We start from the raw sequence: 16,753 nt of genomic DNA, 5'->3' as shown, positions 1-16,753 counted from the left end.
ACACGGACGTGGGCAATCATCCTTACGGTTCTCGGCTTTCATTTTCTTCAGACCACTTATCAGTACCTGAAATCATCATCATAAACTTATGTATTTGTTTGTCTTCCATTCCAGGAAGCCAAGGAATTTTATCTGTTGTTTTTCTTCCTACATCCCCAGCAATTTGAACACTGCCTGGCACATAACAGATACGCAAAAATATTTACCGAAAGAATAAATTAACCTGGCAGAAGGGAACAAAATTAACCAAACAGGGAAGACACGCCAGAAGGAACCCAAGAATGACATGTTGAACTCCCAAAATTAATCTTTTTAAAATGACTGTCATTTGTTAAACAGCCATGACTGCATACATAGCACTAGAATCTACTCAGCAATACTGGAAGCATTAGGCTTGTATGAGATAGAAAGGGAATGCCCCGAATGTTTTCCTTGTCCAAGTGTTGTCAGTGTACGTCATACTGTTCACAGTCCGTCATCAAGATCCCTCACACTAACATTTTTGATGGTTGGAATTTTCCTTCTTCAACCTGCCCAATCACGTCAGTGTTGTGATTAGTTCACTGCCCAAATTTAATTCTAAAAGATTTAATTCTGGTTTATTTCTCTACTCAGCAAACATCCCAATAATCAAATACTGATTACATAGTAGGCATGTTCAAGGGTCAAGGAGAAAAAAACAAGATTTCTTGTCTTATAGTCTATTGACAAATAAAAGACTTCACATTTGGATAAACACTAACAAAAAATTGATTTTTCTTCTATTAAAAAAAGGACTCCTTAAATATCTCTGATGTATTTGCCACTTACCTTTTATGGACAGCTTCATGAGAGAAGCTTCTGGAAGCCTTTAGAACTCTGGGCAAGTAAACCAATATCTATCTGCATGGAATTCAAAATGACCCTCAGAGTTTAGGAATATCAGATAATCACTAAACAACCTTAGAGAAAAAATGAAGATGCCATTTTCTTTATACAGTTTCAATATTTACAAATCCCAATTTTTCAAATCTCAATGGTGCATTCTCTTTCTCTCTCTTTTTTTTTTTTGAGACAGAGTCTTACTTTGTCACCCTCTGTAGAGTGCTCTAGCATCATAGCTCACAGCAACCTCAAACTTTTGGGATCAAGTAATCCTCTTGCCCCAGTTTTTCATTTTTAGTAGAGACAGGATCTCACTCTTGCTCAAACTCGTGAGCATAAGCAATCCACCAGCCTGGGGCTCCCAGAGTCCTAGGATTACAGGCATGAGCCATAGCACCTGGCCACAAATCCCAATTTTGTATAGTAATACATATATATATATGGAAAAATGACTGGAGGTTTTATAAACACTTCAAAGTTACCAGTAGTGATCCCAAGTTGATGGGCTAAGAGTTGGTCCTTATTTTCTCTTATTTGCTCTTATTCCTTTTCCAAAACTTCTATGGTAAACATGTTTAATAATTGCAATGAGAAAACTAAATATTATTTTTAGGCCAAACACAGTGGGTGACACCTATAATCCTAGCATTTTGGAAGGAAAAGGCAGGAGGATCATTGGAGGCACAGATTCAAGACCAGCTCTGAGCAAGAGTGAGACCCCATCTCTACCAAAAAAAAGAAAACTCTGCCAGACATGGTGGTACATGCCTATAGTCCCAGCTACTTAGGAGGCTGAGACAGAAGGCTCACTTGAGCCCAAAAGTTCAAAGTTACAGTGAGCCTTGATGGTACTACTGCACTCTAGCCTCGGCAACAGACTGGGATCCTGTCTCTTAAAAAAAAAAAAAAAATCTTGAAATTAAATACAGGTCTATAGATCAAGTCAATGTTAAATTTATCTGGGTCTCATGATAATTAATATGGTGCTTAATGTAGTAGAAATAGAGAAGCAAAGTAGAAAGTCCATTATTTTGTTTGGTTTCTGTGACATCTCAAGTTTTCATCTTCTAAACTTGTCCATTTTTTTCTCAAGCTGGCTGCTGTTTCCTCCACAACACCCTTTTATAAAAGAGATACAGCCCTATCGAAGTTCCCCAAGGACTAAGGCCTGTTATGTGCTTAATGACCTTATTTATATGGAGTATTTATCTGCAAACAATAGGATCCCTTACATTCCTGCTAATACCCATAAGAAAAAAATATTCATTTATGAGCCATAATACATAAGGGAATGAATCACTTCTTGGAAAGTAATAATAGCTGACATCCCCTACAAGCATCTCTCTCACCCCACACAGGCACCTGCAGGCCCCATTCTCACAGGCTTGGTACTTTCACCCTCCTCACACCTCCAGGGGGATGGCAACCAGTGAGCACGGCCTCAGTGGCTTACTCACATCTCTGTATTTCATACCCTCAGTACCGTACCTAGGACACAGAGATCACATCCCCTATGAGTGATTTGCCCAAGATTACACATCTACTACCCAGGTCCTTCTGACTCCAGAACCCAACTAACCACAGGAACCCAGTTCTGGTTTAGAATTGAGCAGAACCTAAAAGCGATTCATGTGGTTCCCAACGTGCCAAGAAAGTCACATAGAATCAGTAAACAGCTCTCAGCAGAGAATGTTGCATCAAAATAGAACATGTAGTGCTAAGTCTAAATCATAAAAATTAATGTATAATAATATGGTGTATCAAATTAATTTTGAGTCATTATGAGGATCCTCTAGGTACATAGTTATTCAACAATCTATTTAGCTCTCATGTACTTTTTTAAATTTTCAGCAGAAAAAAAGGGTGGCCTTTTTAGAATTAGAAACAAGACTTTTCAAAGAAGAAGAAAGCCCCAAGATGCAGGGGAAAGAGACGACAAATGGTAACTGAGAACCAGAGTGACAGACACTAACTCCAACCTGCCGGGTAGTTAAAGGCTGAGGAAGGTCAGCATCAGGACATGGGAGGCTTCCCAACTGAGTATTTTATTTACCTTAAGAGTTTTGCTTTCATGGAGAACAGAATTTCCTGTCCTGTGTGTTATTGTCCCCTCTCAAGTAAACACGGCTGGAGAAACCTATCAAATAGCCACAAACACAGATCAGATGGAGTTCACGTGAAAATACGCCCTCTAGGTTGTGGCGTGTAAAGTTTTATGGGAACACACAGCACTTCTTTCTAGGAACAGCAACAAGCTTGGCTGAATGCCTCAAGTATTTTGCATTGTTATTCTCGAGAACAGTTGCACGGGGAAGTGATAGTTTGGGTGGGATGGAGAAGGCCCTCTGTAGCCACAGAAGGGCATCTCAGCAGAAGGCTGGCTGACTTGACACAGTCAGTGGAATCTTCCGTTCATTTGTGCTATTTACTAATGGGGTAAACTAACTGCTACAGATTATAGCTGGCCCTTCCTATCTGCAGGTTCCCCTCCATGGACTCAATTTTGATCCCCTCAATGGATCAAAAATACCCTAAAATAATCTTAGAATAATAAATTACAATACAATATTTGTGAACAGATTCTTTATGTTCTTTTTTTTTTTTTTTGAGACACAGTCTCACTTTATTGCTCTTGGTAGAGTGCCGTGGCATCACAGCTCACAGTGACCTCCAAATCCTGGGCTTAGGCAATTCTTTTGCCTCAGCCTCCCCAGGAGCTGGGACTACAGGTGCCCGCCACAATGCCCAGCTATTTTTTTGTTGTTGTTGTCGCAGTTTGGCCAGGGCCAGGTTCGAACCCGCCACCCTGAGTATACAGGGCCAGTGCCCTACCCACTGAGCCACAGGCACTGCCCAGATTCTTTATATTCATGGGGGTCTCAGAACCAACTTCTCCCAGATATTGAGGGAGGTCTTTATTCAGATTATCAATAATGGATTTAGATCATGATTATCTCATAGAATAAAGAAAACCAAAACTACTTTTTTCTAATCTAATTAAATTTTTATAAAACACCACTGCAGATACAATTTGAATAGTTTTAGTATTAATAGTTTTAGTACGCAGGTCCTCAAATGACAGTACATTCACGTGGTTTTTAGATAATTATGTCAGAAAGAATTTAGTTACAACTACTAATATAAAGACCCCTACTAGACCAAGACTAGCTTTTCACCCAGAAACCTAGGACTTTATTGCAGCTCTCAGATTTAACCAAAAACCCCCCTGCAGAGCTTCATCCGCAGGCCATTCCAGGTAGGTCTTGGTGTTCATTATCTTCCTCAACTTACAGAAGCGCTGGGGGATGGCTTTTTTCTCAATGGGCTCTAAAAGAATGAGAATGGCCGCATCATTGTTCTCATCAAAGAGACGAAAATGGGAGAAATCCAGCTCATACTTGCACCACTCGCTCTTCACAAAGTTTTCAGAAAGCACAAAGACTGTTTTGTGGCTCTTTTCAATGGAGTCAATGATATTGTCAATGATCCACTTGCCAGGAATAAAGTCCCGCTTATGAAGACATAGCTTGAAGGGGGGGTTGAAATTCTCCAGCTCTTGGACCATAAGGTTCTCCACCCAGTAGGAATCCTGTTCACTGTAGGAAACAAATGCGTCGTAACAGATGTCCCTGTGGGGAGCTCTCCGGGGTTTCCTCTTGGCCTGGAGCCAGGCCCACATCATTTTCATGTACCACAGTCCATGGAAACGGTGGCACAGAACGCCCATGAGCAGGATCAACAGGAACAGGGCACAGCACGTGCCAGCCACCAGTGCCACCCTATGGCATTCAGACACTGAGAGACGGACATCCAGAACCCGCTGGCCCCGCACGTGGAAAGGAGAATCACACAGGTAGTTTTCTGACCAGTTGATCAAGATGTTGGCCGGTGCCTGCTGCTCCTGAGCGAAAGAGAGGAATTCACAGGAGCAAATGAAGTTGTTGCCACCAGCTTCCAAAGTCTTCAGTTCATGAAAAGAATTGAGTTGTTCCTTAGAAAAAGTATTTATTGTATTGCTGCCTATGTTCAATACCAGTAATGCAGGTAAGAAGGTGGCATCTGGTAGAGTCTTCAACTTATTTTTGGAAATATAAAGTTCTTTGAGTAGTGGCAAAGTCAAAGAAAACGAATCAAGGTTGTTATTGCTGACATCTAAAATTTCCAGCGTCTGGGGAATGCAATTAGTTAAATCTTGTATTCGTGTGTGGGATAAGTTCAAATATTTCATCTTTTCTGGCCACTGACAAGTTTTAGGCATAGAACGAAAACTATTCTTACTGACATCCAGGTCACTCAGGTTTTTCAGAGTAAGCAATGTCTCTGCAGTTTTATCTAATGATGTTAAATGATTTTGCCTTAAAAGTAAGGTTTGTAGAGAGGGCCAGGCATTCTCACAGGCTGAATTTTTCAAGTATTCTTCAACCATCAAATTTTCACTGAGATCCAAGTACTCTAATGATTTTAAATGTTGTGAAAGTGAACAAGGAACCAGAAAAACCTTACTGTTTTCCACCGTGATTCTTTTAACTCTTCCTGCAAGTGAATATAAAGAACTCAGATCATGAAATAAGAAAAACCGTGAAATTCGAAACTTCCGTATGATTAGTGTCTCTACTTTCCCTGGATCTTTAATGCTGTCTTCATCAGATGTACTAAAATCCCCTACTCCATCAAGGACACAGTCATCAAACTCTAAGCCCAACAATTCGGAAGCGTAAGTCAGAAGTTTTAAAACCTGAAACAAACTTTTATCAGTGATTTTCACATTTCTACATGTAAACTTTTTAATCAGTGGATGTGTTTCACCAATGGAGAGTTCTGAAAATTGGAAGTCGTACAAATCACTATCTCTCAGTTCCAAATATTCCACAGAACTTAAAATATCTGCAAAAATCTCCAGTAGTAACACAGGCCGCCTCAGATGAAGCAGGGTCAGGTTCCCGATGCTCTTAATTGACCTCAAACTTTCTGGCTCATAACTCTGAAGAGCTGAAGCATCGATCTCAAGTTCCTGAAGAAAGGTGAGTCCTGCGAAATCCTTTCTCTGAATCTTAGCGAAGGTGTCAGCATTTCCTACTCTCAAGAATTGCAAATTTGTGAGGTGAGAAAAAAGAGATGTCTCTCCGAGTGTTTTATAAGGATTTCCCAGTAAGTTTAAGAATTTCAAGGAAGAAAGGGGCCGGAACCAGGAGGATGACAAATTCGATAAGTCATTATAGGATAAGTCCAAATGTTCCAGGCTGCGCAGAGAAAAGAAAGAATCTTCATGTATTGCGTTAATTCCATTGGACGTCAGTATTAGAGTCTTGAGGTTCACACATCTCTGCAGGTGGCTATTGCCAATATAGGTGATGTCATTATTGGACAGGTTCAGGCTTTTCACTGCTGCTGTAAGCCCTGAGGGAATGGAGTTTAAAGACCTCGAGCTGCCATCACAGACACCAGCAGAGTCACATGTCAGAGATGCCGGGCCACAGGACCCTTCCTTGGAGAAGCTAATGACAGCCCCCAAAGCCCACACCATCCACAAACCATGTGGCATTGTCCAATGATCCAACCTACAAATAAAAGAGGCTCAAATGAGTGATTGTTTGTGACAGCAAATCATAATTTCAATTCTTGAGAAATCTTTTACAGGCATAACATAAAAACAGAGGAAATAACAAGTGAATGGCACATATGAATGGGGATAAAAAACAAATTCCCCAAGACATCTGTCAACACACAGATATATGGCTACTGCACAATGACCTGGGAATATACAGTAGGACTCAATAAATGTGGGCTGAAGAGTGAGTAAATGAATGAATGGAGAATGAACAAGCAAGCAGTTTTAAAAATGGGCTGGGCTTAACCATGTGGATTTAAAGCACCTTTTTCTGCACTTTAAACCTTCTTATATAAAAGCATGTCTTTCCCTCCTACGATGCCTTCTACTTATAGAGAGATCTCACAGAACCAAAGCACAGCTCTCACTGGATGAAGCTCCGGGAATAGCACACTCGGACTGAAAGGTTTCACGTGCCTGAACCCTGCCTGTATTTACCACTAGCAGGCAGGATGCTGGAAACCCTGGACAGGGTAAGGTGGTTTGCTGGGTTGAGGCACACTCAGATGATCAGAGCCTTCTCTTCCCACTGAGAAATAAGTGCAGCCGATGTTTTAATGCTGAAGAGTCTGGATGGGTTGTTCAGATGAACAGGATGAAATAAAACTGCACCACAACTGCTAGTTTAATTTCAACCACGAATCCAGCAGTCTTGTTTCTGAGCCCTATATCCTTCTCTGGCTCTATTTAGCTGCCCCATTCCTTTGATCTGTATGCCTTTGTCTGTATTTGCTCAGTATACTAAAGCTACAAAAAAAAATTTTTTTTTTTTTTGTTTTTGGCCGGGGCTAGGTTTGAACCCGCCACCTCCAGCATATGGGACCGGCGCCCTACTCCTTGAGCCACAGGCGCCGCCCAGCTACAAAAATTTTTTCAAAAGTATTTACCCCAGGCCAAGTGCAGTGGCTCACACATATAATCCTAGCACTTTGAGAGGCTAAGGCAGGAGATTGCTTGAGCTCAGCCTGGGCAACACAGCAAGATCAGATCTTGTCTCTACAAAAAATAAAGAAAAAAAAAATTTTTTTTTTTTGCAGTTTTTGGCCGGAGCTGGGTTTGAACCCATCACCTCCGGTATATGGGGCCAGCACCCTACTCCTTTGAGCCACAGGCGCCGCCCAAAATAAAGAAAATTAGCTGGGCATGGTGGTATATGCCTATAGTCCCAACTAGTTGGAAGGCAAGGCAGGAGGATTACTTGAGCCCAGGAGTTGCAAGCTATAGTGAGCTATAATGATGCTACGACACTCTAGCCCAGGTGACTAGACAAGACCTTGTCTCAAAAAAAATACATACATATATTTTTTAAATACATGCCAAAAATATACATGTGTACATATACTCTTGTACACTGTTGGTAGGACTGCAAACTAGTATAATCTCTGTGGAAAATAGTATGGAGAGACCTCAAAGAATTAAGAGTAGACCTACTATTTGCTCCAGCAATCCCACTACAAGGTATTTACCCAAAGGAAAAAAGGACGTTTTATAAAAAGAATTCTTACACTCAACTGTTTAAAGCAGCACAATTCACAATCATAGAGACGTGGAAATAACCCAAGAGCCCCTCAATAGATGAGTGGATTACTACTCTGCCATAAAAAAAAAAAAAATGGTTAATCTAGTATCATTTGTAACAACCTGGATGGAACTGGAGACCATTCTTCTAAGTCAAGTATTGCAAGAATGGAAAAACACCACATGTACTCAATACTAAACTGGAACTAATCCACAAACAATTATGTGCACATATGGAAGTAAAACTCAATGAAAATCAAGCAAGTGGAAGGGGACGGGCAAATTCACACCTAATGGGTACAGTGCACACTATCTGGATAAAGGGCACACTTGTAACTTTGACTCAATCTTTGCAAAAGTGAAGTAAGTAACCAAAACATAATATTCTGAAATAAAAAATAAAAACTTTTATATATACATTTATTTATCCCCAAGAATAAAACCTTTTATAGGGAAAACTAATTCCCCACATTCACAAAATCTGAGAAATTATGAAGGCCTGGGCTATTAATTTAAAGTCACAGAGATTAAAACATAAACATGGGCCAGGTGCAGTGGCTCACATGGAAGTAGCTCTCCAGGAGGACAAGGTGGGTGGATTGCTTGAGCGCAGGAGTTCCAGACCAGCCTGAGCAAGAATGAGATCCTGTCTCTACTAAAAAAAGAAAAACTAGCTGGGCAATAGTGGCAGGCACCTGTAGTCCCAGCTACTTAGGAGGTTGAGGCAGGATGATTGCTTAAGCCCAAGAGTTTGAGGTTGCTGTGAGCTAGGCTGACCCCACAGCACTCTACCCAGGGTGAAAGAGTGAGACTCTGTCTCAAAATAACAATAATAATAATAACAACAACAATAATAATAAACATGCTTAGTTTGAAAATTTAATTGCTGTTGGAATCAGAATTTTTATGTCCACACCAACACCACTGCTCTTCATCCCTTCCCCCCTTTTTTAAATAAATAGGTCATACCATGCATATTTATTCTAGATTTTCATTCTTCCCCAGATTTATTAAGGTATAAATGATATACAAAAACTATAATTAATGTATACAATTTGGTGAGTTTGAACATATGTATTCACTCATGGTTATCATCACCACAATCCAGGAAATAAATACATCCATTACTTCCAAAAATTTCTGCCATTTACGTTTCCCTTTACTTTCTTAATGGAATCTTTCTGTTTTAGTCTATTAGTGCTGCCATAACAAAATACTGGAGAATGGATAATTTACAGAACAGAAAATTATTTCTTACAGTCCTGGAGGCTGGGAAGTCCAAGATCAAGGCGCCTGAATTGGTGTCTGGTAAGGGCTACTCTGCTTCCACAGTGGTGCCTTGTTGCTATGTCTTTACATGGCACAAGGCAGGAGGGCAAGAGAGCAGCAGTACATTCAATCTCAAACCTTTTCATAGGGTGTTAATTCCATAAACGAAGGCAGGGCCCTCAGGACTTAATCATTTCCCAAGGCAGTATCCCTTAATACTGGTGCATTGGGGATTAAGTTTCAATTTTGGAGGGGATATCATCATTCAAACTATAGTATTTTTGAGGAACAGATGTTTTCACATGTCTTATATATGCACTTTTCTTTTTATACAAAGTCTCCCTCAGTCACCTTGGTAGAATGCCGTGGCATCATCATAGCCCACAGCAACCTCAAACTCTTGGGTTCAAGTGATCCTCTTACCTCAGCCTCCTGAGTAGCTGAGAGAGACTACAGGCACCTCCCATAATATCTAGCTAATTTTTCTATTTTGAGTAGAGATAGAGTCTCACTCTTGCTCGGGCTGATCTCCAATTCCTGAACTCAGGCAATCCACCCACCTCAGCCTCCCAGAGTGCTAGGATTAATGGCATGAGCCACCACGCCTCACCCCATTTTGTAAAAAACTGTGATTTTTGTGGCCTATTTAAGAATTATTCCTATGTTATCATGAAGGTAGTTTTCTTATTACTTTCTAAAATCTTTATTGTGTTGCTTTTTATTTTTAGATCTATAATGTACCTGGGATTAATAGTTGAGGTAGCAGATAGGACTCTTTTCTCCCAATATGAATATTCAATTAACCCAGCACCATTTAAAAAAAATCATCATGGGGAAATAATCAACAATGTTATCTTTGTCAACAGTCACATATCCATATAGGGGTGGGTCTTGCTTCAGTGCTCTCCATTCTGATCCAATCTCCATTTGTCTAGCCTTATACTAGTAATACACTATATCAAAGATATAATATATGTCAGTATCCAGATGAGCAAATGATTCCTCCTTGTTATTCTTCAGCTGTGTCTTGGTTGTTCTTGGCCTTCTGCATATTGTCATAAATGACAGAATCAGCTTGTTAGTTTCAAAAAACAAAACCTATTGGGATTTTAATTGACAATGCATTGACTCTGTAGATCAGTTTGGGAATTATCTTACATCACTACAATACTGAACCTACCCATCCCTAAACATGATGTAGCTCTCCATTTATTTAAGTCTTCTTTAGTTTATCACAACATTTTATGGGTTTTGCATACAGTTCTTAGATATATTTTGTAAGATTTATTCTCTGGTATTTGATACTTTTGAAACATTGACAATATTACATATTTATATGTGGAAAATATATATATATACACATATAGAAAACTAATTAAATTTTATATATTGACCATGCCTTCTAAAGTGTTGGGATTATAGATGTGAGCCCTGCCTGGACCAGATGTACAATTTGAACAAGCAGTTGTACTTGAAATATCAGTGAAATCTGTCACAGGATGAACTAGAAGATCTTTAAGATCATATAAGATTTAGGTTTAACATGACATATTCAGCATTTTAAGTTTCCTACAGAAGCTATCAATTTTGAAATCCTAACCACGGTGCTATCTTGCTATGCACAAACAGAAAGATGGCACAGAAAAAAAGAGGAAAAGAAAGAAAGGTCAGGATGATAGGAAGAGAAATCTTGGCTGGGTGTGGTGGCTCACGCCTGTAATCCTAGCCTGTTGGGAGGCGGAAGCAGGAAGATCACTTGAGGCCTGGAGTTTGAGAGAAGCCTGGGCAACATGGTGAAATCTTGTCTCTTCAAAAAATTTAAAAATTAGCCAAGCATGGTGTCATGTGCCTGTAGTCACAGCTACTCTGGAGGCAGGAGGATCGCTTGAGCCTAGCAAATAATTCGTGTGATCTTGGAAAAGCTATCTATCCATACATCTAGGACGGCGGTTCTCAACCTGTGGGTGGCAACCCCTTTGGACTGTATTAAAAGTTCACAGCATTAGGAAGGTTGAGAACCACTGGTCCAGGATGTCATCTGCTTCTGTGAATAACCTTTTTGGTCAGTTTTACCTTGAGGTCTCCCACAGATATCCAGTCTGGAGAGATGCTCCTACATGGAGAGATGTAGACCAAAGACTGGAAGCTCTGAAGTTTTGCTACAGTGGGTGATTATGGTCCCTTCTAACAGAGTTCAAGGTCAGTCTTGTCTGCTGTCATTTATGGACGACCCAATTTCTAGGTTCTAGATCATGAAAAGTTTGGTTGTCCTCAGCTGGTGAATTACCTTTTCCCTGGTGAAAATACAATTTGGCATAATGCATTAAAGCCTTGCAATATTTAGTCATGTCAGTGTTGATAAGAGCCAGAGCTATGTGAGGTTCTATTAGGGGCACAGGTTTTCCAGTGATCCTTTCTTAATTTGTGTTTTCCTGTAAGGGTGGAGATCAGATGGCCATGAAGTCAACTTCGCCAATTTCCCTTTTTAAATTACTGGCCGGGTGTGGTGGCTCACATTTGTAATCCTAGCACTCTGGTAGGCCAAGGCAGAAGGATTAGAAGATTGCCTGAGCTCAGGAGTTCAAGACCAGCCTGAGCAAGAGCAAGACCTTGTCTCTACTAAAAATAGAAAAACTAGCTGGGTGTTGTGGCAAGTGCCTGTAGTCCCAGCTACTTGGGACACTGAGGCAAGAGGATTGCTCAAGCCCAAGAGTTTGAAGTTGCTGTGAGCTATGACACCACAGCATTCTACTCAGGGGAACAGAGTGAGACTCTGTCTCAAAAAAAAAAAAAAAAAATTAATTACCATTTGTCCTTTCTATCTTCCCAGAAGATTGAAGGGGACAATGGTAATGCTATTGTGTTTGTAATACCTTATTTAACCATTTTAACTGTTTCATGACTTATCTTTAAACTATTTTAGAAATTGTCTATCACTGGAGATTTCTTCAAGAATGCTCCATAAAAGAAACACATTTTTTTTTTTTTTTTGTAGAGACAGAGTCTCACTTTACTGCCCTCGGTAGAGTGCCGTGGCATCACATGGCTCACAGCAACCTCCAGCTCTTGGGCTTATGTGATTCTCTTGCCTCAGCCTCCCAAGCAGCTGGGACTACAGGCGCCCGCCACAACGCCCGGCTATTTTTTGGTTGCAGTTTGGCCGGGGCTGGGTTTGAACCCACCACCCTCAGTATATGGGGCTGGCGCCCTACTCACTGAGCCACAGGTGCTGCCCAAGAAACACATTTTCTGATGACCAGTACCATTACAGCATCAGTCTCCCTACATGAGAAAACTATATCTAACCAGAGAACATACAGACTATTATAGGAACATTTTGATATCCCATTGAGAGTGGCAAATGAATAAACTCCATTCATAAGTGTTCAAATGGTCCAGCAGATAGTAGAACTATGTCACCTCAAGTTTTTATTGTCTTATAAGAATTATGAGTTTAACAAACCAAACACTGGTTATAAATAATTTTATCAATTTTAGAAAAGTCACCACAGCAATATTTTTCATAATTTTCTTTTAACTATTCCATCAGTTACATAGTAGAGCTTTCCTCCCTCCTCCCTTCTTCTTCTTCTGACAGTCTCACTCACCCTAGCTCATAGCAACCTCAAATTCCTGGGTTCAAATTATCCTCCTGCTTCAGCCTTCCAAGTAACTGGGACTATAGGCACCCTCCACAACACTGGCTAATTTTTCTATTTTTAGTACAGACAGGGTCTGGCATTGCACAAGCTGGTCTCCAACTTCTGACCTCAAGCCATCCTCCTTCCTTGGCCTCCCAGAGGGCTAGGATTACAAGTGTAAGCAATCATGCCAACCTTAAAGCTCAATTTTTAAAAATACATAAGTAATTCCCTTCAAATCTTAGCTAGATTGATCACACATGAAACTCCTTTCCCAAGATTCCACAACTTTCTTATATCCATTCAGATTCTGTCCTATATGCTTCCTCTTTCTTTTCACAAAAGAACCAGTCCTTCTACTTTGAAGCAACTATTAATTTTTCCCTTAACAAAATAAAACACACCCTCATGCCTCATACGCTTTCTTACTTCTTTGCATAGTTGCGTATAGAGTTGTTTTCTTTATTCTTTCTGGTAATTTTAGCTACACATATGAACTGGAATTCCTAATTCTTAGTAACTTTAATTTCCAGTGAAAACTAGAAAGTAACCAACCATGGACTGTTGTGGCGGCATCACGCAGACTGACAAATCTATGATTCATAATTTCTAGAAGCATGTACTGTCTTGTAGTATAGTTCTTCAATGTGACACAAAACATGTTCACTAGCAGATCCAACTATCCTAATCTTTCTGTAATAGGGGACTATAGAAGAAGCAAAATTTTATCTCTATTCACTTGGGGTTCTTGACTAGGCCTGAAAATTAAATTGTTGTTTGCAATGAGGAGGTCTTCTTGGTTCCTATAGCTATTAGAGCTGTAAAGACATGTGCCTTTTTGTCCTAAGTAAGGAGTTTCTCTTCTGTGACCACTGTAATTCTAAGTTACCTTTGGCAAAGTTTGCTTATTTTTCTAGAAAAGCACAGGTTCTCCGTCCATAGTTCTTATACATAAAATTGGTAAGAGTTCCAGATGGAGGAGTTGTAGGTAGCCCTGACTTCTAGCAACCTTATAGGAGGCCTTCTATGAACCCACAACTCTTTGTCTTCTAGTAACCTTATAGGATGCCTCCTATCAGACTAATTCTGATTCAATTTCTTTTTTTTTTTTTTAGAGACAGAGTCTCACTTTGTTACCTTTGGTAGAGTGCTGTAGCATCAAGCTCACAGCAACCTCCACCTCTTGGGCTTAGGCAATTCTCTTGCCTCAGCTTCCCAAGTAGCTGGGACCACAGGCGCCTGCCACAACACACACCTATTTTTTGTTGCAGTTTGGCCGGGGCTGGGTTTGAACCTGCCACCCTTGGTATATGGGGCCAGCGCCCTACTCACTGAGCCACAGGTGCTGTCCCCTGATTCAATTTCTTTATCAAATCCAATCTAATTCTAGACCCAATGTAGTAAAATAATTGCTCAAATAAAGTCAGAGAACTCAAAATGCAAATTTGCAGGACCATCTGAGAGAGAACTCACCCACCACGTCCAGCTGCAGCAAGAAGGCAGTGGGCACAATGGGCCCAGCAAGCCCCTTCACTTGGTCACTTGGTGCTCCTGAGGGTCACTGAAGGTCTTTTTTGGATCCCACTTCTGACATCAAAAACTATTAAAAGAAAAAGTTTTAGACAAATTAAATTTGACAAAGAGTTTATTTGAGCAAAGAACCACTCATGAATCAAGCAGCGCCCAATTAAAAGAGGTTCAGAAAGCTCCACCCAGCAGTATGAGCAGTGAACTTTTATAGGCCATAGAAGCATAGTGGAGAAACCACCTGATTAGCCACAGCTAGGTGTCTGTCTTATTTGGGCATGGTTTGAGCAGTTGGGTGCCTGCGACTGGCAACTCTTGGCTATTTGTGATTGGCTGAAACCCAGCTATTAGTTACCAAAAAAAAATATACATATATATTCCTACATTAGGCTTCCGGATTTTTTACATATTAAATTAAATTGCAGTTTATTATGTAAAAACTAAAATTAGGGAAACAGCCTCAAGTTAATGGTTTCCTGGTTATTTAACTTAACAAAAGACAGGTTCTCCTTTTTTTTAGACAAGTTGTTTGTGCCTGCTTTTTTTCTTATTATCTTGCCAGAAGTTTGCCATTTTTATTAACATTTTCAGGAAACCAACTTCTAACTTTATAGATACTCTATTTTCTATTTCATTAATTTCTAATCTTATATTACAATTTCCTTTTTTCTGCTTTTTCAGGATTTTACTGTTCTTTTTCTAATTTCTTGAGGTTTTTGCCTGCTCATTAATTTTCAGCTATTCTTATTCTCCACAAATGCATTTAAGATTTCAATTTTCATCTAAGCACTATTTTAGCTGCTTCTAACAAGTTTTTATATGTAATTTTTTATGATTCATTAAAAATAATTTTCTAATTTCCATTTTGATTCTATTCCATAGGAGGTTATTAGGAAATGTATTCATTACTTTTCAAATATGGGAATTTTTGATTTTTGTCTTTTTCTACCTTAAAAGCATTATAGTCATAAAACATATTCTGTATAATTTAAATCCTCTAAAGTATGTTACAGTTTATTCTTTGATCCAGTGTCTGATCAGATTTTGAGTATGTTCTGTGATTTCAGTATCTGTTGCAAGCAGCATAGGTCTATTAAGTCAACTATATTAATTATGTTGTTCCCATTTTCTTTATCCTTACTGATCTTTTGTCTGCTTTTTTCCATGATACTAAAAGAGAGGTATGATAACAACTTCCCACTCCGTGGATTTATCTATGCCTCTCTGCAGTTCTACCATTTTGGTTCTATTTTTTTTTTTTTAAGACTGAGCCTCACTCCCTTGTCCTGGGTAGAGTGCCATGGCATCATAGCTCACAGCATGACACAATCCTCTTGGGCTTGAGCAATCCTCTTGCCTCATCCTCCCGAGTAGCTGGAACTATAGGTGTTGTACCATCATACCCGGCTATAGTTTTTCTATTTTTCATAGAGGTGGGATCTGGCTCTTGTTCAGACTGATCTTCAACTCCTGAGCTCAAACAGTCCACCTGTGTCCGCCTCCCAGAGTGCTAGGATTCAGCCACAGAATTGGGGCCCCATTTTCTAATTTTTTATGTCACATTATAGTTCTTATAAATTCAGAATTTTTATCTCTTCTCAGTGAAATATTTAGCCTAGCAAAATATTTCTCTTTTATCTATAGTAATGACCTTTTTTGCTTTAAAGTCTATTTTGTATGGTATCAATATAGCTACAAAGCTTTCTTTTGGTAAATGGTTGCATCTGTTCACTTTGACCTTTTAGTTTCCATAAGAAATGTGTCTCTTGGCTCAGCCTGTAACCCTAACACTATACGAGGCTGAATCTGGTGGACTGCCTGAGTTCAGGAATTAAGAGACCAGCCTGAGCAAGAGCAAGACCCTGTCATTACTAAAAATAAAAAACAGAAAAATTGCCACACGTTTTGGTGGGTGCCTGTAGTTCAAGTTACTCGGGAGGCTGAGGCAAGGGAATTGATTGCTCAACCCCAAGAGTTTGAGGTTGCTGTGAACTATGACTCCACCACACTCTACCCAGGGTGACAGAGTGAGACTTTGTCTCCAAAAAAACAAACAAACAAACAAAAATATATATATGTCTATATATATGTGTGTGTGTGCACATGCGTGTGTGTGCACGTGCGCACGTGCATCTCCTGTAAATAATATACCCCCCACACACATATATACCTCCTGTAAATAACACAGGCTGGTTGGATTTTTAAAGTTGCACTATTGTTAAGACTTGAATGTTTGACCCAAAATTTGAGTTGGAAACTTAACCACCAATGTAAGTGTTCAGAATTGGGATCTTTAAGAGGTGATTAGGTCATGAGGGCTCTGCCC

General features: G+C 39.8%; 1 protein-coding gene across 3 annotated transcripts in view; it reads right to left on the bottom strand.

Annotated features, from left to right (window-relative positions):
* Window positions 1-3,889: 3,889 nt before the first annotated feature.
* The window catches only part of TLR2 (toll like receptor 2), a 50,943-nt gene continuing 38,079 nt past the window's right edge, over window positions 3,890-16,753 (bottom strand). Inside the window, exons 2-3 of one of the 3 annotated variants that reach the window (XM_053583227.1) lie at window positions 14,374-14,500; window positions 3,890-6,422 (exon numbers count right to left, since the gene is read on the bottom strand). In XM_053583227.1, coding sequence (XP_053439202.1) covers window positions 4,049-6,406 — 2,358 coding nt within the window. In that variant the 5' untranslated portion in view covers window positions 6,407-6,422; window positions 14,374-14,500 and the 3' untranslated portion in view covers window positions 3,890-4,048. Of the gene's footprint in view, window positions 6,423-6,910; window positions 7,102-14,373; window positions 14,501-16,753 lie in introns of those variants that run through there. The other 2 variants (XM_053583248.1, XM_053583237.1) reach the window with 2 other exon arrangements.

Source organism: Nycticebus coucang, chromosome 1, assembly GCF_027406575.1.
Source record: "Nycticebus coucang isolate mNycCou1 chromosome 1, mNycCou1.pri, whole genome shotgun sequence".
Lineage (NCBI taxonomy): Eukaryota > Metazoa > Chordata > Mammalia > Primates > Lorisidae > Nycticebus > Nycticebus coucang.
This window is presented reverse-complemented; position numbering and strand designations above follow the sequence as displayed.